This window comes from Vulpes vulpes, chromosome 9, assembly GCF_048418805.1.
Source record: "Vulpes vulpes isolate BD-2025 chromosome 9, VulVul3, whole genome shotgun sequence".
NCBI classification, from domain to species: domain Eukaryota; kingdom Metazoa; phylum Chordata; class Mammalia; order Carnivora; family Canidae; genus Vulpes; species Vulpes vulpes.
The window spans coordinates 100042476-100066747 of record NC_132788.1 but is presented as its reverse complement, the minus strand read 5'-3'; the positions used below and the strand labels follow the sequence as shown (position 1 = coordinate 100066747).

The window sequence follows — 24272 nt, the reverse complement described above, 5'->3', positions numbered from 1 at the left end:
AGGAGGACACCTAACCTGTTTCAGAGTCTTCGCTGTCAGAAGAGCTGGACTCGCTGGTGCTCTCCGACTCTGAAGACGAGAAGCCCTTCATCTTTGAGGAGCCAGCAATCACGTCAACTTTCTCAGCTGTAATAAAAAGCAACAGGGACTGAGTCAGGTAGGGCGCCGACCTAGGAGGCTGCTGTTAGCCACGCACACATCCCAACAGCCTGTAAGAAAGGCCAGCAGAGAGTTGGTGTCTTGTGAGCCAGAGGGCGGCGGCGGCGGCTGCTGCTGCTGCTAAGAGTCCCTTCCAGTCTCACACTTCCTGGTGGTAAGCTGCTAGCCTACTATACACCAGCCCAAACTTGGCTAAATAACAGAATTCTGCAGAATTCTGGAACAGAATTCCCTCCGATTCTGTAGAATACCCTGTGTTGGGTTCCTCAAAGTACAAGACAAAGCAGGAGGGAATTCCCTAACACGAGAGACTGCTAGGCTGGGCCTCCCTTAGCTACTTCTCAGACAGTGGGTGAAGGGGACCCAAAGGGGACATGACAGCAGACAAAAAGCAAGACATGAAAGAGCCCTGGGAGTCTCCTAGGACCTTGGTGTATATACCGAGGGCACAGCGTCACTGTGCAGCACCCCAGGGAGGTGCCCGAGAACCCCAGGAGGCAGTCCGGGCTGGGAAAGAGATTATGCACCACATCTGACGTGGATCCTAAGTCCTACTGGTTTCAAGACAAAAGCTGTGACAAGGCATTTCTAATAGGAAAGAGGTGCTTGGCAGACTGTCATGGAGGGGGCCGTGTGGAACTACAGAACAGCAGGCAGGGATAGTGCTGACCTACCACCCTTCCTCCTAGCCCCCAACCCCATCCCCTACCCTCCTTGCAAAGAGGTGGAGGCAGGGTGGGAGTGGCTGGCTTTGAGGGAGGCTCAGAGGCAAGGGTAAGAACAGGGCTGTTCAGAGCACCGCAGGGCTGGGGCCCCAGGTGGGTACCAGCCAGGAGGCCAAGAATGGAACCCATAGCCCAGGGTCTGGAGGGATGTCACACACACCCCCACGCAGAGATTTCTTTGCCAAAGACAGCTTTTGTAATTGGAAAAACAGTCTGCACAGGGAGAGGACGTCTGGAAGGCAAAAGTAAACTGTGGCTAGCCTCCTCTCTCAAGGCCAGGGCGGCCAGGACTGAGAATACACCCTGCCCCTGGGGGACCCAAGGGCACCTTGAGGTTTCCTTTTCTTCCGCAAACAAGAGGTTACATAGCGCTCCAGTTCTCGCAGGGTGGACGGCTTTAGAGTCTCAAAGTCGATCTCGATCTCATCAGGATTGGAATTCTTGAGGGAGGGCTCCCGAGACTGGATAATGTGCACCACACGGCCCAGCTTCTCGCCAGGGAGCTTGTTGATGTCCAGGCTGAGCTGCCGCTTCTCCTCATATGACATGGGCTTGCACTTATCCTCCTCCTCTGACTCGTATGCAGGAGGGGGCTTGCTCTTCATGGGTGCTGGCTCCTTCTTGCTATGAAGGGACAATGCAGACACTGTGAGGAACAGTGTCCTGGGAAAGCTAGGCACCCATTCCTCCATTTGGGGCTAGATGGATGGCTTCCACACTCCCACCAAGAGGACCTTCACTGCAACACAGGGGAGGCTGGCACCTTCTCGGGAGCACTCACTGGAGACAGGCTGCAAACCATGCCCTGTCCTCACCTCCTGCTCTGTGCTACCTACTATCCTCCCTCCCTTTCCAAAAACAGGAGAGCCAAGATCCATCCCAGAGGAAAGGGTAGAGATGCAAGCCTCCCCACCCACCGTGGCAGGTAGGGGTCCCCTCCCAGGGCAGACTAGGGCAGGCACAGACCTCGCATTGCTGTTGCTGCTGTTATTTTTCTTGGTCTTTTTGGGAGGAAGTTCCTTGGCTTTGCTCTTCTTATTCTCCTCCACCTCCTCCTTCTTTTTGTGCTTTTCTTTTTTCTTTTCTTTTTTGTCTTTCTCCTTTTTCTTTGGTTTGTTCTGCTGGGGCTGGGAGAGGGCTGCAAGCTGCTCGTGCACGGCTTTGAGCTGTGGAGCAGACAAGCAAGACACCCACACCCATCATCCTGGTCTCTGTGTGGACCTCTAGGCGTCAGGGGGCAAGGGAAAAGGGAAGCCCAGGGAGGGGGCTGGCCCTCAGCCTTGTGACCTGCTGCCTCACCAGATTTTCAAAGTGCTCATGCTGACCCAGGCCACAGACTGCAAGGGTGGCCAGTGTCCCTCCTTGCTAGAGGGGCTGCCCAAGCTGACCAATACCAAGCTCCACAGCCATCCAGGAGAGGGTCCCTAAGAAGCTAGGTACTAAGGCCCTGATGTTTGGCTTGTAGGGCCACAGGAGAGATGGACATCCTGGTTCAGGCACCTCCTTCCAGATACTGAAAGGATCTAGAAGCCTCACCTCTGCCCACAGAACAGCCATGTCTCCCCACCCCCATATATGTACAACTGACTCTTGAACAACACAGGCTTGACCTGTGCAGGCTACTTACATGTGGCTTTTTTCCCCCAATCAATACAGTACTATAAGTGTATCTTCTATTTCTTACCATTTTTTAACTTTGTTAATGGCTTACTTTACTGTTAAGAATATAGTACATAGGGACACCTGGGTAGCTCAGCGGTTGAGCATCTGCCTTTGGCTCAGGGAATGATCCTGGGGTGCCAGGATCAAGGTCCACACTGGGCTCCCAGCATGGAGTCTGCTTCTCCCTCTGCCTCTCTGTGTATCTCTCATAAATAAATAAAATCTTAAAAAAAAAAAAAAAGAATACAGTATATAAAACGTGTAACCTATAAAATATGTATTAGTTTACTATGTTATAAAGCTTCTGGTCTAGAATAGACTATTGCTAAGTTTTTTGGGGAAGTTAGACACAAATTTTTCGACTACACACTTTTTTTTTTTTAAGATTTTATGTATTTATTCATCAGAGACAGAGAGAGAGAGAGAGAGAGAGAGAGGCAGAGACACAGGCAGAGGGAGAAGCAGGCTCCATGCTGGGAGCCCGATGTGGGACTCGATCCAGGGACTCCAGGATCATGCCCTGGGCCAAAGGCAGGCGCTAAACCGCTAAGCCACCTAGGCATCCCGAGGCCAGCACTCCTAAACCCCACATTCCTCAAGGTAACCAGTGGGAATTCTGCTTCTGCTGGAACTCAGAACTCCCATCTTGTGGAGACTGCCCAGTCTATGGATTCTAGGGGACTGGGAATGGGGCCGCCCACATCCTCACCTGCTCCTGGAGCTCTGCCAGCCGCTGGGCTCGTTCCTCTTCAGAGTCATCAGTGGAGCTGTCACTGTCTGAGGAGCTATCACTGCTGCTGTCGCTGGATGAGGGTGGGGCCACCACTTTGGTGGGGGGTGGCACCGCCGGGGAGGACACGGCCACCACAGGCTCCTCTGGCTCATCTGGCATCTTGGCAAAGCGCATCTCAAACACATCCTGGTGGGGGAGAAGCCATGCCCGTGAGGGCTCCCAGGTGCCCAGGCACGGCTCAGCATCACCACAGCCTCTTTGGTGGTTGGGATTGACTCAACAGGAGGTAAGTGGAAGAGTCAAAGAGGGTTGGGCTGATGCTGACCACCCCCAACCAAACCTGTCCACTAAGGCAAGGAGTGGGCCAAGGCCCCTTGCCAGCTCTTGCAACACTCCTCACAAATTTCACTTTGAAAAGAAATGTGTTTCTGACATACTCACTACTCCCTGGAGACACAGTCCAGGTATGTACGTATGGCCCAGGTTACAGGAAGCAGCTGGGCCCACTAAGGACATCTACCTAGGGAATGCAGATCAGATGGCAGGTCAAAGGAAGGACCCACAAAAAGTGCCCTGAGGCTCTTGTTAGGTTGATACTTACTCAGCACATCCCAAAGAAGCCTTCTGGATGCCAGGGCCAGACACCAAGAAACGGCAGTGAACAGAACAGGAGCCTCTGCTCACCTGGAGTTCACACTCCTCCAAGGAGGTGGGGTCTCCAGTTTGAGAGAGCATTCCAGGCAAAGGGAACAGCACATGCAAAAGCCTGCCCTGTGGTAAGTGTGCCTGGCACAGAACCCATGGCCAGTGAGGCAACAGAGCCTCTGCTACAGTAGGCAAGGGTCTGAAAATACCTCCCCACTCCTCATATCATCTCTGGGGCATGTAACCGAGTAGAGCCATGCCACTGGCTGAGGTGTCTCCAGGGCATGCCCGGCAAAGTGTAAAAGTTATAGGAGAGTGACTGTGGGGGATGTTGAGGCCAGGCTACAGGAGGGAGTAAATCTTGTGAGGTACCAGTGACACAAGTAAAGGCCTCAAAGCGATTAAGCACGGGATCTCATCCCAGGAGACTGACGTCTTCCAACTCTTTAAGACCCAGGAATCTGATGGAACTCCATGTGGGGTCATAGAGCTTGGGGGCAGCAGCTCTGCCTGGGCAGCCCGGTCCAACTGTGTTCCCTCACCAGCAAGCTGGCAAGTCCCTTCCTATGCTGAGGGCAATGTGATCATAAATCCAGTGATGACAGAGGACAGCAGTGAAAGGAAAAGAGCTAGCTTCCCAGCATGATTTTAAGACCTGCTTTAAGCCTGGAAAAAGTTAGTCAACATGGTGTTTTATACAAGAGAAGGGCCTTCCCCAAGTGTGAGTCAATACTCCAGCACAGCCCACAAGGCATGGGAGGGTTGTGGAATCAAGTTCTAGGGCTGCTGTGTCAAACAGACTACACTCAACACAGCTGGCCCTAGAAGCCTCTCCTGCTATCTCTGGAAACATAGCTTCAGGTTTCCCCTCCCCACGGCAGCTTGGAAAGGTGACCCAGGCAATAGAGTAGGTTCATCCACAACTGTCGTGCTGTCCCCTCACCTCTAGACCACCTCAGTTCAGCCTCCTCCAAGGCAGCTCCTCCTTTCCGCAAAGTGACGACCTAGATTTTGCTGTCTAAATAGTTTTGCTCCTAGACTAAGTACTGAAAGAGTAAGTAATGCCTTTTTAATACATACAGAAATAAATTCTGGAGCAGTTCTGAGAGCAATGGAGAACACACACACAAGGAATGAGCAGAGACAATCACTACCCAGGCTGCAGAGGAGACAGGGGCTCACACCAGAGCAGGGGCCCCACGGTGCCCTGGATATGGGCAGCCCTAGGTCACAACAGACCCACAAGAGCATCCATGAAAAGTCAGGCCTGCTGCCCAGAGGAGTGTGCCTGATGTGTCAGGACCCCACCAAGAGGGTGGCAGGTACAGCCAAGTACTCAAGTGTTGTGGGGAGGTGAGCCTTTACCAGGTGGAAGCTGCCTTGTACCACTTATCTCTGTACCCAGTCTCTCTTGCCAACTGCCAGATAGCATGATCCTTCCCACAAGGACATTCCTGCTCCTCCACAACAGACTGTGGCTGTTGTGAAAAAGGCATACGCGGGGTGGGGGGTGGGGGGGGCAGAGCAGGACTCATCACTCTGGGGCCTCTTTCCACTCCCAGGGTATTCTCAGGCCCTGCCCTGCCAAGGTCCTAAGACCACAAACAGAAAAGAGCACAAGAGAGGAATCCAGGCAGGCTAGCTGGGAAAGCATTGCAGGGCCTACAAGCTGGGGGCTCCTGGCTTCCTGGCCATGCCCAGCTGCAAGACATGTCCTCTTTCCACTTGCTCTGGCCCCAGTGGAGGACATCCTGGGAAATGTACTTGGGCCTGAGTGCCAGTGAGTCAAAGGCTATTGCAGAAAAACCTTCCCAAGTGGCTGAGATAGGTTCTGCCTACTGGGGTCTGTTGAATGGTAAACACAAAAGATGTGCTCCCTGCCTTCAAGGAGCGAACACAAATAGTCGAAAAGTGTAAAGTGTTAAGGTAGAAACAGCAAAGGGATGGTGGAGAGCTTGTGAGAAACTTGAAAACTAAGGATGAGTGGGGGACATGATGCCAACAGCTGCAGAGATCCAGCAAAGATGGCTCAAAAGGAGACAAAAGTGTGACACATGAATCCAGCTGCACATCCTGCTGGCCAAGTGGAGAGTGGGTGGAAAGGGTGTAGAGCCAGGCAAGAGGGGGGGATGCCAAAACCAAATGTGATGCACCTAGATCGAAGGTCTTGTGGGGAGGACAGAGACGGTGAGGGGTGGTGAATACCAACAGCGAGTATACTCTAAAGGAACAAGGTCTCAGGCCTCCTACACTAGGGCCTGTAGTGTCTCCAGGTGGACCGAGCTTCTCTGCCTGGCATGCCATCACCTCCACCCACATTGCAATTCTCAGCATCAATTAGCAAAGCACACTGGTTTCAGAGCATGTGTCTCCTCTTACTAGAAATATTCACTGGGTCAGCTACTCTAGGCTGCATCAGATTCAGCCTAGTGGGAAGCACACCCTTCTCCCCCCTCTAGTTAAACCAGCTGCCGGAGTGCCAAAAGGTCAAGCATGGCCAAGTCCAGATGTGGCTGTGGGGCTTGGCCATACCTGGGCATATCAAGGCCCAGAGGATGGGGGTGGTGGTGAGGAGAAGATGCAGGCAGTGGCAGGCCACTAGGTGTGCCAAGTGCTGGAGATGCAGCCATGAGTGGACACAGAGAAACACACATTTAGACACACCTCAAATGCTTCCTGCCTCTGGGATCTAATGCAGGATATCCCAATGCAATTTTCATTTTTCCTTGCTGTAAAAATAATTGCATACCACCTTGAATTTGCACCTTTTTTTTTGAAATAGGACTCTGGTAATCTACATCGGTACCAAATTTCCTAAATAACTCCTCACTTCCTGACAGAGCAGAGAGCAAAAGACAGTAGTACCACCAGCAGCTCTGGGCCCACCAGGTGGGTTGATGGGCCTTAGCCCAAGCCACTCTTCAGCTGAGAAATCCCATTACCCAGATACTCCTGGCTGTCTTTGTGACTGTGGCTACCAGGGGGTGGGATGTGAGTTTTCTAAAGGCCTGGAATTTAGAGACTGGAAGAGGAAAGCAAAGTGGATCCTTTCCCATATAACTTTCCATGTAAATGCCAATCCTTGGGCACAGTCTACTTAAGAAGAGGCAGATCTAACATCTCTTACAGAGGCAAACAAGGACTGGGACTTTGTTGCTCCTCCTCTCTGGACAATCTAGCCATCTGAAACATGCTGATTCAGGAAAGCTTAGAGAGGAAGAGGGAAAAGCTTGAAATGCCATCAGCACAACTACCTCCCAGACAAGAAGCCTTTCACATTGGCTCTGCACTTGAAGCCGATACTTCCACCTGCCTCACAATAATGGAGAAGTGACATTACTTTCGGTAACACAGCAATACACCCTGAGGCGGGCAAAGCAGGCTAGGGGCAGAGCGCTGTGCCAAATGACTCATCCAGGCACTGCCCTTGCCTGAAACAGACCCTCTTTCAGGGCAAGGACCCCATCTAGTCCAGCCTGGTATGTGGAATAAAAATGTTTAGAAAGAGGCTACAATGTGGGGAAAATAGTTCAATGCTCTTGGTACGGGTAAACCTTATGTTTGGGCCATGTTCACGTAACTCTCAGAAGGAGAAAAATGAAGAAAAACCAAAACACCTAAGCACAGAAATTAGAGATGGAGAGCTAGAATATATTAAAGGATTCTTTCTCTTCTCTTTTTATTTTTTTTTAAATTTATTTTATTTTATTTATTTATGATAGTCAGAGAGAGAGAGAGAGAGAGAGAGAGAGAGAGAGAGAGAGGCAGAGACATAGGCAGAGGGAGAAGCAGGCTCCATGCACCGGGAGCCCGACGTGGGATTCGATCCCGGGTCTCCAGGATCACGCCCTGAGCCAAAGACAGGCGCTAAACCGCTGCGCCACCCAGGGATCCCTCTCTTCTCTTTTTAAAGTAAAGTAGTTCAGAATAGCAATCTTGGAGGTAACCTGGGTGGCTCAGCAGTTTAGCGCCGCCTTCAGCCCAGGGCCTGATCCTGGAGACCTGGGATCGAGTCCCGCGTCGGGCTCCCTACATGGAGCCTGCTTCTCCCTCTGCCTGTGTCTCTGCCTCTGCCCCTCCCCGCCAGTCTCTCTCTGTATCTCTCATGAATAAATAAAATCTTAAAAGAAAAAAAAAAAAAGAATTGCAATCTTGGTACTGGCAGATAACTTGTTTTGTCTTAGCTGTTTGCATGAAGGAAAATAAAGAGTATGAGTTACCTGGCCAAAAGCTATTCCACAAGAGGAGGTTGAAGACACAGATCTGAGAGCACCACTGGCAGCTGGTGGCCATGTATGAGAATTGCCATAAAATGATAAAGCCTGAGCTTTGAGGATGGGAAATGCAGAAGTAAACAGTGAAAGAGCAGCTTTGGGAAGAAAGCAGAACACCAAATTAAGAGCTCTACCCGCCCTCCGGAAAAATAAAAAAAAGGAAAAGGAAAACCTCAGCGAAAATAAGATCAAAAAACAAACAGGAGAAACTATAAGAATGTTTGAAACAGAGTGTGCCATTTAAATAACAGTGGCCAGGTTTATTCTAGTATTAAGTTTTTATCCTAAGAGATTCAGGACACATCCTTGGACTCAAAAGCAGCCTCAGACCCAGACAGGGGCCAAGTAAAGGAACAGGAGACCATGCCTCAGTTCTAGTGTGAGGGGACAGGAAACACTATGATGACAGTCTGGGACAATGTTGTGGAGCTAACAGAACCTGGAGCCAGGAGGCCCCTGAGAAGTACAGACTCACAGGTTGCCAAAAGCAAGCCAACACTTCTGACCTGGAAGCACTCCACGGATAACTAGGAAAGCCAAGTATGAGGATCACCCTACCCCTGCCCCGCCCCAGCCACCAGGTAGGAGTGGGACAAGAGATGTGCAAACCAGCACTGGGCTCCAGCCAGAGTGCCCACCCCTTGTGATGACAGGTGATCCAAGCCCAGGGCCTGCTCTGACTCAGAGCAGAAGCAACCCAGGGTCTTGGGAAGAAAAGGCCAGAAATTATTATATGTGTAATTTTAAATAATAATAATAATAATAATAATAATAATAATGACAGCAAAAGTACTAAATACAGACTTTATTCTCCATATTTTTAAGTTTTTTTTTCTTTTGTAATCTTTACGCCCAACATGGGGCTTGGACTCATGACCCCGAGGTCAAGAGGTACAGGCTCCACTAAATGAGCCAGCCAGGTGCCCAATTCTCTGTAATTTTTTTTTTTCTCTCTGTAATTTTTAACCCCTGATCTTTCTACCCAAAGATAAACCACTGTTGAATTCTGGGTATATTTTTCCTTTTTTTAAATAAAGCAAAGCGAAGTTAGTTCACATGTTGTGTGGTCACCTGCTTCCTCCCTCCCAACCACAGGTGCACCTGACAGCATGCATTGTGCACCGCCTGAAACAACCTGCAGGGGCCACCATCCCCAAAGGCACCCAAGATGGAGATGTGGCCTCATGGAAGGCCTACAAGCAGCCACTCCACAGCTAGAAGGCAATAGATTTCAAGGCCCTGGCGAAGAAATGTCTACAGGTGAGCAGTTACTTTAGCTCACAGCTGTGTCAAAGCATCTGCCTTACAAGAGTATCATTCACCAATGTGAGATAGGTCTGTTTTGTAGAACAGACCGGGCCATGCACAGCACATGAATTCTTGGCCAAGGGCAACCAAATGCAGGTACGGGGCAGGGTGCTTTCAGTGGGACACCCCAGAACAAAACCCAAGATGCTCAAGGCCCAAACTAACTATCCTACTTTAATTATAATGAAATAATTTCAATGTAAAATGACACATTAGCCTGGCTTGAGTCTATCTTCAAAACAACATGCCCTCATACCAAAGCAAATGACAAAAATAAAATCTACAAAAGCCCATAGAGGCCTGGCTCACCCAGGACCCCAGCCTGTCTATCACAGGATGTGCTCAGAGCTTCCTCAGAGCCTCACCTGGAGCTTGCGGGCCATGGCCACCACCTCATGGTCGGGAGGGTTGTACTTGTAGCAGTTGGAGAACATCAATCGGACATCAGCACCAAATTCCTGAGCATCACGGTATTCACGGGCCTCCAGTTTAGACTGAAAATACAAGACAGGTTCTTGTTGGTTATGCCTGCCCCTGTTCCAATGGGTATGTGACAGCCAGGAGGGCTATGTGTAGGAGGAAGCTGCCTTCTCAGTAGAGCAGAGGAGAGGTCATCACCTTAGTTCTCTATGTCAAGTGGATAAGGAGACACTCAGAAGCAAGTCTCAGGGCTGGGAAATACCCTGCTACCATCCCAAACCCACCCACCCTGATCACTATGATGGGCTAAGGGGTAAGTGGACAGAGAACAAATGGAGGCAGAGCCTGTAAGGAGAGGGTTGGGACCAGTTCTGACCTGACATACACCAGTCTTGGTGACATAGGGCAAGACACTGGTCAAAAGGAACACAAGCGGGGGGCCCTGGTTGGCCCAGTTGACTCTTAGTTTCACCTTAAGTCATAATCTCAGGGTCATGAGATCAAGCCCCCATGTTGGGCTTTGAGCTCAGCACGGAGGCTACGAAAGTTTCTCTCCTCCCCTTTGCTCTTCCCCATGCTTGCTCATCGAGCTTTCTAAAATGAATAAATCTTTTTAGTGGTTGAGCATCTGCCTTTGGCTCAAGTCATGATCCTGGGGTCAAGTCCCGTATCAGCCTCCCCACAGGGAACCTGCTTCTCTCTCTGCCTATGTCTCTGCCTCTGTATATAAAATCTTAAAAAAAAATAAAAATAAAAAAAGAAGCAACCCAGGATGCTTCCCAGGTTGATGCCTGTGGCTCAGCAGTTGAGCATCAGCCTTTGGCTCAGGGCGTGATCCTGGGGTCCCAGGATCAAGTCCTGCATCGGGCTCCCTACAGGGAGCCTGCTTCTTTGTCTGTGTCTCTCTGCCCCTCTCTCTGTACCTCTCATGAATAAATAAATAAAAAATTTTAAAAAATCTTTGAAAAATAAAAGTAAGGGCAGCCCGGATGGCTCAGCAGTTTGGTGCCACCTTCGGTCCAGGGCTTGATCCTGGAGACTTGGGATCGAGTCCCAAGTCGGGCTCCCTGTATGGAGCCTGCTTCTCCCTCTGCCTGTGTCTCTGCCTCTCTATCTCTCATGAATAAATAAAATAAATAAATAAATAAAATCTTTTTTTTTTAAAGTAAAATAAATAAATAAATAAATAAATAAATAAATAAATAAATAAATCTTAAAAAAAAAAAAAAGGCACACCAGCACTGTACCCTCCCCTCCCTGTCCCATGTTTGGGCAGACTTACTCCACTCCCAAACAGAAATGCAAAATAGCTTAAAATAAACAAACATAATCAAAAGGCCCCAAAATATTACAATGAAAATGGCAGCATTGTGTGACTCCTACCGAGAGATAACATCAAGACCCTCTCCATGACACAGAGCCTAGCAAAATCACCAACCTTCAACCTCACCTGGAGCATGTACTGTGCAAGGTGCCGGTGGGCACTGGGGCCCAAGGCCACATCGTCCTTAGAGACGATGGCAAGGCTGCTGTTTGAGAAGAAAATCCCCAAGCACATGGTCTTGGAGGTTGTCCTCACAATTCCCAGCAGGGGGCGCTGGGCTTCTTTGAGCTGGTAAGAAGAGATAGTTACTAGGGCACATTCACCAGAGCTGAAGGCCTGGGCCTTCCTCTTGGACCAGCTTAGGAGCTTCTGACCTTCTTTGTCCTAGGAAGACTGGCCCCCAGCTCTGAGGGGGCATCTGCTCACCTTGATTGTGCTCATGTCCATGGGGTGCTTGATGATGTCACAGTAGTCATGCAGACCCAGCGCCTCTACATCCACCGGCTTGTAGAACGGCCAGGCATAGGCTGCGTGTTTCTTGGCAAACATCTCCTTGAGGATGCCACTGCAGCACTTAAGCTGCTCTGAGACCTTGCTGCTCTTATCTGGCACTGGGTGCTGCTGCGAGTCGGGCACATCCTTTTTGGGAGGCTTCACAGGCCGGCTACTCTCCCGCCGGGGGCCCAGCTTGGTGGTCTTAGGCTCCGGGGGTAGTGATGGTGGTTCATGAATGGGGTCGATGGTGGTGGGGGTGGTGGTATCCGCTTTCCTCTTAACTCCCTTCTTTGTCTGCCGAGAGCACACGTGCAACAAGCACGGTCAGAGGTGGCAGCTGGCACAACCGTCCCTCAGATCATTCCTGAAGCTAGGTCCTTTCTAAGGTTCCAACATTCATGGGGAATAGGGCTCAAAGGTAACTCCATGGGTGAAGGACCACGGCAAAGAAAGACCCTCTCCCATCACTCTGCTCTGCAGCTGGGATAGGATCCCTGCCAGTGGCAGGAGGAAGCACACACCTGAGTGCAGAACCTACTCACTGGAGGCCAAAGAAACCTCCCAAAGCAGCTTCCTACTTAATGCCAGGGAAGTCGCTCAGAGTCAAGCCTTGTCACACTGGCCTCCCACAGGAGGCATATGCACAGTCTACATTAGAGGGCAGAAGGGGTCAGCAAGCCCCTGGGAAGTGGGTCTCAACTATGGGATCTCCAGGCCAGCAGGGCAGTAGCTTCTAGGCCATGACTTAAACAAAGCACAATACCCCCAACCCCTGCCCGCAAAATACCCACAAGTGCCCCAGGAGCCAGAACAGGTGACTGTCTCCTGCTGACCTCTCTGCTATGGAGAAGACAAGGGGGCAGGCACCAGCTGAGGTGGTAAAAGCCCACCGGTGGCTGGGCTGGGACTCTCTCTCTCTCTCTCTCTCTCTCTCTCTCACACACACACACACACACACACACAGAGGATGCTCACCTTCACAGGCTGTGGGGTGGCCGCGATGATGGGCGGATGGCTCTGCACAGGCTGGGGGTTTGGTGCGGGTGGGGGTGGTGGCTGAGGGGGCACCGGTGGGGGCGTCTGCAGTGGCTGGGGAGGCACCACTGTCATGACGGGGGTCTGGACGATGAGGTCGGGGGTGACTGCAGGGAAGGGGTGAGGTGTGGCCTGCACAGGTGGAGGGTTCTGCTGAGGGGTCTGGGTCTGAGGAGGAGTCGATGCTTGCGTTGTGTTTGGTACCGTAGAGACACCAGGTTTTGCCGTCCCTATCAATCGTAAAAGGGACACGTGGGTTAGATGCCAAGCCCAACACACGGTGGCTGACCTTATGGGGACAGTGTCACAATATGGTGAGCACACATCTGTGGGGACATGGCACACAGTGTCATGGTAACTATTTGCCTTAGAGACAGAATAACCCGAACACCCTAGACCTCGGCCAAATTGGTCCACCTGCCCTTAGGTTCTCTGAGAGCTGCAGCACACTGCATTCCACATTTTCTGAGGCGTCCTGGCTTCAAGTTCCATATCAGGCACAAAGACGCCTTCAGGAGCACGGAGGCCTGGGCCAGAGGAGCAGGAAACACATGCTGAGAGTTAGCACCAGGACTGTAGATGGAGAGCGGAAAAATGTTCCTTGGCGCTTTTGGACAGAGCTGTCCTCATTCCCAGAAGCGCTGCCTTCTGAGTAAGCAATTCTGGCAGGGGGCCCGCATCGGCAGCCCTGGCCAAGGTTTCTGGAAACTGGCAAACTTCCACCTCCCTGAGCCACAGGAGGAGGCTGGACGGCTGCTGCCCTTTGTGATCGGCTCAGACTGCCTCCTTGCAGCTGTGCGGGGGAGCCCAAACATATAATACCCTGTGTCTGTCCCATGTGCAGATCAAACTCCTGGTCCTAGGGCACAAGGGCAGGGCTCTTGGATTTAAGGATACTGGACACCTCCTTGCAGGATCCACAGCTAAGAGGTGCCCTCAGGACCACACCTCCCTGGCTAACCCTCAGCACTGTCTAGGATCCAGCCAACCCCCTTTGCTCCTGTGAAGCCACCACCTCTGGGCAGGGTGTAGGATGTCAGGTGAAAGCCTTCTGTAGAGAAGCAAACAACTCACAGCATGGGCCACCCTCAGACAGAGCTGAGGACAGCAAGATGCACAAGGCAGCTGTTCAAGCCTTTCCTAGACAGAAACATTTCATTGTTTCCCCTCCTCCCTCCCCAGCAGCTGCCTCTGGAATCCTGTGTCAGGCTGAGAGACGGGCAGGGAACAGAGTGGGTGCTGAGGTGGACAAGGAGGGGAGGGCTTCACTTCGACTTCAGCAGCATCAAAAAGCAGGCCTGGTTCTAACATAAGCATCTTATGATAACTCAATTAACCAACCTCAAGGTTCCAGGATAGGGATTATTAGTTAAAACTGCCCTTAGCTGAGTTAGTTTCTTTTCTCTAAGATGGGATGAAGAATTCAAATAACTTAAAAATGCTTTGAGGGTCACCTGGGTGGCTCAGTGGTTAAGCATCTGCCTGCAGCTCAGGTCGTGATCCTAGGGTTCTGGGATCAAGTCCCACATCAGGCTACCTGTGGGAAGCCTACTTCTCCCTCTGCCTATGTCTCTGCCTCTCTCTCTCTCATGAATAAATAAAATCTTAAAAAAAAAATCCCTTGAAAAAAATTACACTTTCTTTTTAACCAAAGTCCATCAAAAAGGGCACAGCCCAACTATTTCCACTTTGTGAGAGGTCACGCAGTCCTGTGACCCTCTGGGGCGCATCCACCACTAAGCCTGCCTCCCGGCCCCTGGTCCTCCACTCAATCTGGAGAAGGGGTAAAGACTTGGGGGGGAAGGAAAGCCAATCCTTGCTGTTTCAGTGTGAGGCCAACAGGGCAGGGGGCACTGGAGGTACCCTACCTGCTTCTTTCCTCCCACGTCCTCTTCCTTTTGCCTGGACTATCATGATCTCGGTTTCTTCAGTGGGCAGTTCATTGATTTTCTGCAAGAAGAGCTTCTCCAGAGCTTCTGCCATTAAGACTATGTCATCTCCAGGCTGGAAAAGGAGACACGGGGGTGAGGGTCAGAAAGCCCTCACCACCTGTCCAGACGGAGCAAGAGCTCCCCACCCTGTGCCACCCATTCCCTGCTCCAAAGCATCAAGTTATCATAGTTAGGGTCCTTCCCCAACCTGAACCCTAAAGGGCCACAACAGTTATACCACCAGATACCACAGAGGCTCATGTGCCTGAACCAGGACCTGTCTGCCTGCACCTCCCTCTCCATTCTTTTAAGCTCTGGCCAGAGAAGCCATCCTAATGCCTTAAGTATCTAACAAGCCCTGCCAATCACTGACAGAAGCCCTCCTTTGACACAATTCAACCTCATTTACAAATATTTGAATTACACAGGATTTCTTGCCACAGATAAGCTAGCAGGGCTCTGACAAAGCTCCCCAGTGTACCCTCAAGGCAACTCACTAGGGCTGGGGCATTGCCTATCTTGAACTGAATTATGGGTCCCCACTCTGTTGCCTCATCTCCGACATGCTGTTCCCACTCAGCTCTAACCCAAGAACCTCATCTGTGCACATGTCACTTAAACCTAGCAGTGGGAGCTGAGACTTTAAAAAAACACAGTAAACTTCAAGAAACTCACCTACCCATCTCTTCTGGGCAATTTTACCCACTACACCAGCAGAGGCCAAAAGCTGAGTTCTGTATAGGGTCTCCCTCCAGAGCCGTTCTATATGAAAGGGTTGGTTTTAATCACATCTGTGGTCTGAACTGTAAACAAATGATCTGGCTTCATGGCACAGCCGAGCCAAAAGGATTGGCTAATGGGGTTAAGAAGTGACCTTCAGGTCTACATGTGAGATCAGGGGACAATTCTACGGCTGTAAGTCGTCAATGGTCATGTCCACAGTTCCAGATGCGGTGGGGCCCATCATACCCTCTCTCACATTGAGGTTTCTATTTGAGCACACCTTTTCATAACTACATTTTAGTAGGCTCCTTCCTGACCACTTTTATCACCCAAATGGGATTTTTTTTTTAAATGAGTCCTCACTATCCTCACAGCTTCTCTACTAGACATGCTCAAGAACCAAAATCCCAAGGGCACCAGAAGCACATGCTTCAAGCTAACAAGGATGCTTGGAAGTCAAACAAAGCCAGCACCCTCCTCCCCGAAAAAGAAACACTCAGTCACAGGCAAAACCATGGGTCCCATTATTTCTGCCTCCAAATGGTCTCCTCCCATCAGACTAGAATCCCACCCGCTCCCAAGTACCCCTGTCCACAGGCTCCAGATGTGCCTGTCTCCATCTCCTCCCTTCTTTTCCCTTCCCCCCACTTCCCCTCCCGCTCTGGGCACCAGGACATTTGCCACCACATCTCACCTTGTTGTAGATGTAACAATTTGTAAACATAGTGTTGAAGTCCTGGATACATTCCTGAGCATTCCAGTAATAGTTGTTTTCCAAGCGCTTCTTTATTGTTCCCATATCCATAGGTGTTTTAATGATTTTATAGTAATCCTGGAGAGCAAAGAGAGCAAAAGGCCAGTGTCACCTCCCCGGCCATGAAGCACTTATGGTGGGCCTGTGGATCTCACTCCAAGAACAAAGATGAGAGCCATAGCACAGACTGAAGCTCTTCCACAGTCTCACCAAGCGATCTTAAAGGGGAAACCCCACATAAGTAAATCAGGGAAGAATTCTTAAATGCTAGGTGGAAAACTGGAGGGAAAATGTAAAAGTACGTCAACTTCCCTGGTCTGAGAACAGGTTGTCATTATGGAGATCTATGTTTTTTACCTATCTTTTTGTGTGTGATGTTAAAATCCTTCATAATTTTTAATAATGAGGAAAACATATAGCCTTTTTAAAAGTGGTTCTTATCTAGGTTCTACTTTTCCCCTACCATTTAAAATGTTAATGTCCATAAAATGTGAAATCGAATGGAAGCAGCATGGAAGCCCACCTGGCACTGGACCCCTGGCTTCTGGGCATACTGAGGAGGACAGAGTAGAAGCCTCCACCTTCACTCAAGTTCATCATACTTCCATCTCTCTTACTAGCACACAGTCTTTCTAAGGACCCATTAGTAGTACCTGGATATAGTTGAACTAACCAGGTTAATAAGGAATCTGGACAACCTACACAATCCTCAAGTTAAAAAAAAAAAAAAATCAGCAGACCCCACTCCTCAAACCTTTGTATCTAACTCTACAAGTGCCAAACAGAAGGAGCCAGATGGCAGGTATAAATGTTCTAAAGCCCTTCAAATCAGACTCTACTATTATCAGCTTTTCTCTAAATCAAAACCTACCCTAAAACTAAATATTTAAAAAACAAAACAAAACAAAACAAAACAAAACAAAAACAAAAAAAAAAACACCACCAGGTATTTGGGGCAGAACAGGAAACACACCAGGTTTCCAGGTAGAAGAATCACAGAGCCAAGACAGGGAGACCTGTGTGCATCTGGCCCACTCCACTAAGGACTGCAAACTCAAAGGCTCCCGTAATTGAAGAGCCCCAAGTCCAAGTGGGAACCCGATGGCAGAAAGATAGGTTTATCCTTTAGCAAGTGCCAAGGTTTTGCCTGGAAATGGTGGACAGTACTGAAAAGGTGAGCAGAGGGTGTGAGATTTTAAGTTGCTCTGATACCCACGAGAAAGGGACAAAAGCAACAAGCTTACATGTAATGAGTTGCAGAAATCATGGCCCTGATCAGACAAGGGCTGCACGTGCATGCCTGGGTACCGGGCCAGGAGGCCATGAAAACAGACGGCACCAGATTTTCTATGTTATACTATGGCTCTGACCACCTTTCCCAAGAGAACCAAGGCCAAATATATGTACCTCAGTGGAAACGTATTTTATTCTATGGCCAAAGATGGTGTCAAGTGCTTGAATTGCCCATGGCCCATCAAGTGGCTCAAGGGCAAACAGGACAGTGGGGGGGGGGGGGGGGGGGCGCACCACGGGGCGGGCAAGGAGTTAAGGGCATAACAATCCAACTGTACAGGTTTACTGTACAAAAGAGGCAGGCATTCTAGTTAAAGTCTAGCAGGGATCGAAGCAAAAATGCAGGTCAAGGTTCCTGGAAGGTGTCAGAAAAAGAAAAAGAAGGAACCCTTCTTTTGGTGGCTGTATTAACATTTCCTCAAGGATGGGGAGAGGTCCCCAGAAAACCAGGCTTTAAACATGAGATGGCTCCCAGCTGACCAGCTGTGCCCTGCTTCTCTGGGCCAGCTCCTCGCTCCCCCACCTCCCTGAAGATACCAGATCAGCAGCACCTTTCCAATGGCCTCTTCCAACGTCCAACAATCGTGGAGACAGAGATTCACCCTTGAGCCCTGGGGAACCTGGCCTCTACCTCATGGTGAGTGACCTCAAACTTCCCTGCCACTGGACCTTACAAACCACCCATACCCGTGTCTGTCCTGCTGGCTGGGACAGTGCCTCCTCAGGGTCTCCGTCCCCCAGCACCCACTTCTCCTGTCTTCACCCTCTCAGCCCCCTCTCTGTGTCTTCCTTTAACAAACCAACCCCTCCTCCACTCAGGCCCTGCCGCGCTTTCCCTTCAAAGCCAAATTTCTTGAAATGATGGCTTCGCATCCTCACCTTCTCATTCACACCGTCGAGAATCTGGTTTCTACTTCTGCGTCACATCTTCCTAAGGTCACCAATGCCCTCCTAAAGGCCAACAGGAGGGTCAGGTTGGAATCCTCATCTCTTTGACCTCCCTGCAGCCTCTGAAGTGGTAACTTGGGGGACTGCTCTCTGTTCGAGCTTCTCCTGGCTCCTCTGCAGGCGTCTCAACCCCTCTCTGGTGTTGTCGAAGCCTCAGCCCCCCCGAATTAGGCCCCTCAGCTTGCTTCTCTCCCCATTCTTTGCATTTGCTCTGGGAAGGTCACCCTTACCTGTGGACCCTATATGGCTCGGCCCGGCCCAGCCCAAGGTTATGCTATAACAAGCTCTCCCAAAAACCCACCCACCCCTCTCCGGTGACTGGCTGTCTGCTTCTACTCCTTCTCGGGGTCAACAGCATGAACCGCCTCTGAAGCCCAGATCTGCAAGGACCCTCTTTTACCTCTAACCCCTCTCTTGAGCCAATTCATGATCTAGACCTGCAGTGCCTCCTCCTGACTTGCTCTTCCCAAATGCATATGACACCTATTCAGCAGACATAAATAAGTGGACAGTTGTCACAGACTCAGCAGCTTTCCAGACAGGAAGGGTCACATTACTGTACTCATCCTTCTTGAAACTGGATGCCTGGCAGAGGCTAAGGTTCATATGCCGGTGCAGTTCTAACACTGACAGACCCTAGCCTGGGTCTACAGCAATAATCACCTAATTCCTCATCAGGGGCTGTATGGGACTTAGCAAACAGAAAAGGTTAACTTAAAGACAATCAGTCTTTGATGCTTTGAAGAGAAGGGAAAAAAGCATTTAACCTGTTTCTTCCCTGAGGCTCAGTTAGAGATGCAAATTGATCTCCAGAACCATTTGCTAGGGATGTGGGCAAAAGGAAAACTCTAGGGAAAGAGAAGAGCAGAGGTACAAAAGAACAAGAGGAAGTGTAATGTGGCTATGACACAGTAGGTAGATAGTGTGCATAGAGGCAGTTGAGGGCACAGCTGCACCCACCCCTTTGCTCTCCAACCAGGATCCCTCCACGTGCTTGCTCCCTGAGAGATATTCCCCTACCTTTTCCTGCCCTGTGCTCTGGGTGATGACGATGATGATGATGCCAATACCAGAAAAGGTATTGCAGCAAACCAGTTCCCCCTTCCACAGTTTGACCAACCACTCCACTAATCCTGGGCCAGCCAACCATGTCTGAGAAGTAGGGGGCCTGGGCCACTGATTGCTCCCACTTCAGCTCCCCTATGGAATCAGAAGGAAAGCTGCAAGCACTCTTGCACCCCCATTTCAACCTCTCTACACAGTTATCTCCTGGATCCTAATATCTAAGAACCAGTTACTGTGTGCCTCGGAACAATCTCCTCCCCCTTCCTACTTCTACCCATCAGGACTACAGAAATCACTCACTCAAGGGCCTTGTGAGTATTAGTAGTTAGTTCAAAGCTGGGCCCCAAAGCTCTCTCTGCCTCACCCCGACCTTGAGCCCACCCTCACCACTGCAACACAGGAAGACACCTAGAGGACAGCAGCCCCGGGTCCTGCCCAAGTTACTCACAGGGAGGTTTAGCTTGACGGCGTCCACAGGCTGCTGGAAAGGCCACGCAAACTGGTGTTTCCATAGTGTCTTGAGCACCACTTTGAGCAGATATTGCAGTTGGTTCGTCTGCCTCTTGGGCTTGTTGGGGTTGGAGGTCTCCGGGGGCGGGGGGTTGGTGCTGGCTGCGTTGGCTTGCTGGGGTTGGGCCTGGGCCTGCGTTGTAGACATTTGGGTAGTTTCTAGTCCATCCCCCATTACTGGCAGATTTCTTAATCTCGTCCCAGGGCCGCTCTCCGCAGACATGCTACTGATCCCATCACATTCTTCACTGGGCACTCTACAAGGAAAGAGAAAAGCCATCATCAGAAACCAGGAAGCAGATGGGCACCATGCATAATAACAGGTGGCTGTGACCCCCAAGGGCTGAGCTCCTCTGGTGGAAAGTGGTCAAGCTGACCAGAGAGCCACTCCTTTAGCCACTGACTAAAAAAGGGCCCCTGTGTCAGCTCTCCTCAAAGATGCCTCCTATAGCAGGGAAGAGATCAAACACCAACAGCGAGGGGCGTGAGGGACATAGTTCAGAGAGAAGAGCTGAGCATGAGCAGGCAAGGGCTATGGGAATCCATCGGAAAGGGGTAGAATAAGCAACAAACTAGGTTTTCACAACATCTGAGAGGTTTTTTTGTTTTTTTAAGATTTTATTTATTTATTCATGAGAGACACACGGAGAGAGGCAGAGACACAGGCAGAGGGAGAAGCAGGCTCCATGCAGGGAGCCCGATGTGGGACTCCATCCCAGGTCTCCAGGATCACGCCCTGGGCTGAAAGTGGCACTAAACCGCTGAGCCACCCGGGCTGCCCCCATCTGAGTTTTTATGGGACACTGCCTGTGTGGGAGAGAGGATGATTTGTGAGCCCCCATATATGTCCTTTACATCAAAATTCTTTGCTCTTGTGGCTCAAGAAATATCGAGCCAAGTCAGTAATTCTGTTTGGTGATTGGGGACATGAAGGGAGATTGGCTCACACAGCCCCTGTGTGAGTGCTCAAGGTAAAGCCTCACACTCACTAAGAACATTTCCTTGGTAACTGAAAATAATATGTTTGCTGATTCAAGAAATCCTACAAGATAACTGCTGATAACCTAAAAATGAATCCACATTCAACCTAACACTTTATTAACCAGATTTTCAAAGTTTATTTAGAGAGAGATAAAGAGGGCACCTCTTGTGACCTGCACAAGGGGGTGTGAGAAACATAGCTCAATGCCTGTGTGAGGCATCCTGTATACTCCCCTCACCTGAATGACCCCTGCTTCGGGCCATGCCAACAACACAAATCCTGCCACAAGCATCCTCGCAATGGCAACTCTGTGCATCTGGTCCAATTATTCTAACAAAACCACAGATCAGGGGGTACATGCTGTTAAGGCAAAGTGCCCTCGAGAAACACACTAACCCACCCTCTATTAACAAGAAGAAACATCTGTTCAGATGTATACTTATTTGACATTCTTTCTGTGTACCGTGTTTCTGACACTTCTACTGGCAAGAAAAAGGGACAATCACCTTTAAACTCAGTCCCTGGAATAAGAAGGACTTTGTAATCTAGAAGTCACCTGCATCTAATGAGCATCTCCAGTAATAAACTAGAACTTGAGTGGGGGTAAGAAAATGTCTCTGGCTGGGAAAGTCAGGCAATGGCTAAGGAAAAAGGGGCAGGTTTTACAATCACACTCTGGTATGGCAGACAGGGGACGAAAAAAGACAGGACAAGTTCACTGGCTCTGTCACAGTTTTCTTTCTGGAACACACTTACCACATGCTAGGCACTCTGGTTGCTAAGGAATTCCTTTATAATTCAATCCAAGCGTAATTTAAACCAAGGTCCCCACAAAGGTTTTTGTAAATGCAGTCCTGGCAAGTTACCAAATTTGAAAAGCACGAAGGGAAAGCTTGCTGTGTAAATGCTACTCGGTGCTGAGTCTCTTCTAGGGGGCTGTGGAAAGCTGGAGCTCCTGGCCTGAGGCTGACCACTCCCACACATGTGTCCTAGATGCAGGGTAAGCCCCCCAAACTGACAGAACTGATTTGGTCAATGAGACAGCATTCCTTCCAGGGTGCTCTGGCTGCTGACTGCAGGTCTAGCTGTCAACTGGCTAGTGAACAGTTAGAGGACCTTGCTACAAGGAGGAGGCTGGTGCAAGGAAGGGATCCAGGTGGGAATAGCCCAAGGCCATCACATGCAAGACCCTGCATCTTACATAGTCTGAGAACTGAAGCCATGTTTGCTTTAAGAGGAAAGACTGTTCTTTAATCCTTTTTCACCCAACAGTTAAGACCTACGAGTGGCTTTTGTCTTTCCACTGATGGGATGCCAATCACTCAAAACCCCAAACTGAATAATTCGTTAATCATTTAGCTCACAGGAGGTACAACACTGTGGAAAGAAACACTAGTGCTACTATCTAAGGCACTGGAGGGTGGGTTTGTTACAGCAGTGCACCTTAGAGGAGTCTAGATGTGGCCTTTAGCATCCAGTACTAAGCTCAGTTATTTAATGTGGCCCAACTGTGTCCAAGACACCAGGTGAGTATTTATAGTCTGGGCCCTCTCAGGGTCCTCCTGAGATTTGAGAAGGGGAGAGAAGCTCCTATGGCAACCTCTAAATATGGGTGTGCCCTACCACGAGAACACCAGCCCAGGAAGAATACTTACAGGGACAGTAGGTGTGAAGCCATTTCCTGGTACCTATTGCATGGTGCTAAAGATGGGGAACTGGACAGCACTCTGGAAAGCCCCCAAGTCAAGAGTGGTGCTCCAGAAGTTCAGGACAACAAAGGGGCATTTCTCCCTAAAGCAACCTCACTTGAAGGTGGGATCAATGAGAATTATCGTGGACTACGATAGTTTCCAGAGGCAGACATGACTGGATAGGCCTGCTCCAGACTCTGAAGACATAAGATACTTCCTCTCTCCCATCAGGGGTACTTCTGGTACAAGTCTGGCCAGAATCAATGGCCATGGGGTCCTGGAAAGAAGTGCTTGGGTCATGAATCAAGGCAGGACAGCAGGGATGGAGGCACTATTGGTGGGAGGGAGGCACATGAGGGCTGTATGAGGTAAGCCCAGCTGGAAGCTAAGAAAGGACAAGATTGGCCCTGGGGCCCAGTGACTGAGTAAATGCACCCAAATGAGAACAGAAAGGAGGCCACATATCGATCCAGGGAGGGGAAGCATCCAAAGGGTGGGATAAGGTGTGGAACCATTAGAAAGAGCTTGCTCAGAAGAGAGAACAGGGGGAGGAGAGGGGTGGTGTGTGTGACACCATAGAGCCAGGCTGAATTACATATCGAGTATGACATGGGGAGAAGGAAGTACTCTGGAAGCTGCATTCAGCCATGCATGGAAGCCTTCACAAAGTATGCCTTCATGGCTGAGGTGAGCAGCAAAGAAGACAGAGAAGGGTTTCTCCAAGCTCAGAGATTTAATCAATAAAGAGTGGGACCTTAATCTCAGAGAAGCAAGGTCTACAGCCACCTGAGTGTGACATGCCAGGGCTCAAGTGGAGCTGTGGGAGGGTTCACAGGGCAGCTTTAGGTGGATGGCATTTAATCACCCCGTGTGTGTTCCTGTTTTCATTTCACTCATTCCAGTGTTGACAAGGAAGAGTCCCTGTCTGGTGCCAGTGTGAAAAGTTGTGCAAAGAGGTGTCAGCAGACAGTATGATCATCTACACAGAATTTAACAATGCTGTTTTGTTCTCACGAATATTTTTACTCATACTCATGTGTGGCTCTTGATTCAGTTACCTTTTAACATAAAGGTACTATAGGGGCGCCTGTGTGGCTCAGTTGGTTAGGAGCCTGCCTGCCTTCGGCTCAGGTCATGATCCTGGGTCCTGGGATCCAGCTCCACATCAGGCTCTCTGCTTGGCAGGGAGCCTGCTTCTTCCTCTCCCTCTGCCCATTCCTCCCTTGCTTATGCCTCCCTCTGTCAAACAAAGAAAATCTTTTTAAAAATAAAAATATGGGCAGCCCTGGTGGCCCAGCAGTTTGGCGCTTGCCTTCGGCCCAGGGTGTGATCCTGGAGACCCGGGATCGAGACTCGCGTCGGGCTCCCTGCCGGGAGCCCTCCCTCTGCCTGTCTCTGCCTCTCTCTCTCTCATGAATAAATAAAATCTTTAAAAAATAAAAAAATAAAGGGTATAAACAAAACAGTAAACTGATTAAAAAAAAAAAAAAAACCCCAGGGGATCCCTGGATGGCTCAGTGGTTTAGCACCTGCCTTCGGCCCAGGGCTTGATCCTGGAGTCCTGGGATGGAGTACCACTGCAGGCTCCCTACCTG

At 50.0% G+C, this 24272-nt stretch overlaps 1 protein-coding gene across 1 annotated transcript in view; it reads right to left on the bottom strand.

Annotated features, from left to right (window-relative positions):
• The window catches only part of BRD4 (bromodomain containing 4), a 93984-nt gene that overhangs the window by 17150 nt on the left and 52562 nt on the right, over positions 1–24272 (bottom strand). The window contains exons 3-12 of the mRNA XM_072721359.1: positions 19943–20261; positions 16129–16266; positions 14649–14784; positions 12721–13010; positions 11677–12039; positions 9872–10000; positions 3256–3465; positions 1851–2050; positions 1213–1508; positions 16–126 (exon numbers count right to left, since the gene is read on the bottom strand). Of these exons, the coding sequence (XP_072577460.1) occupies positions 16–126; positions 1213–1508; positions 1851–2050; positions 3256–3465; positions 9872–10000; positions 11677–12039; positions 12721–13010; positions 14649–14784; positions 16129–16266; positions 19943–20261 (2192 nt within the window). The remainder of the gene's footprint in view (positions 1–15; positions 127–1212; positions 1509–1850; positions 2051–3255; positions 3466–9871; positions 10001–11676; positions 12040–12720; positions 13011–14648; positions 14785–16128; positions 16267–19942; positions 20262–24272) is intronic.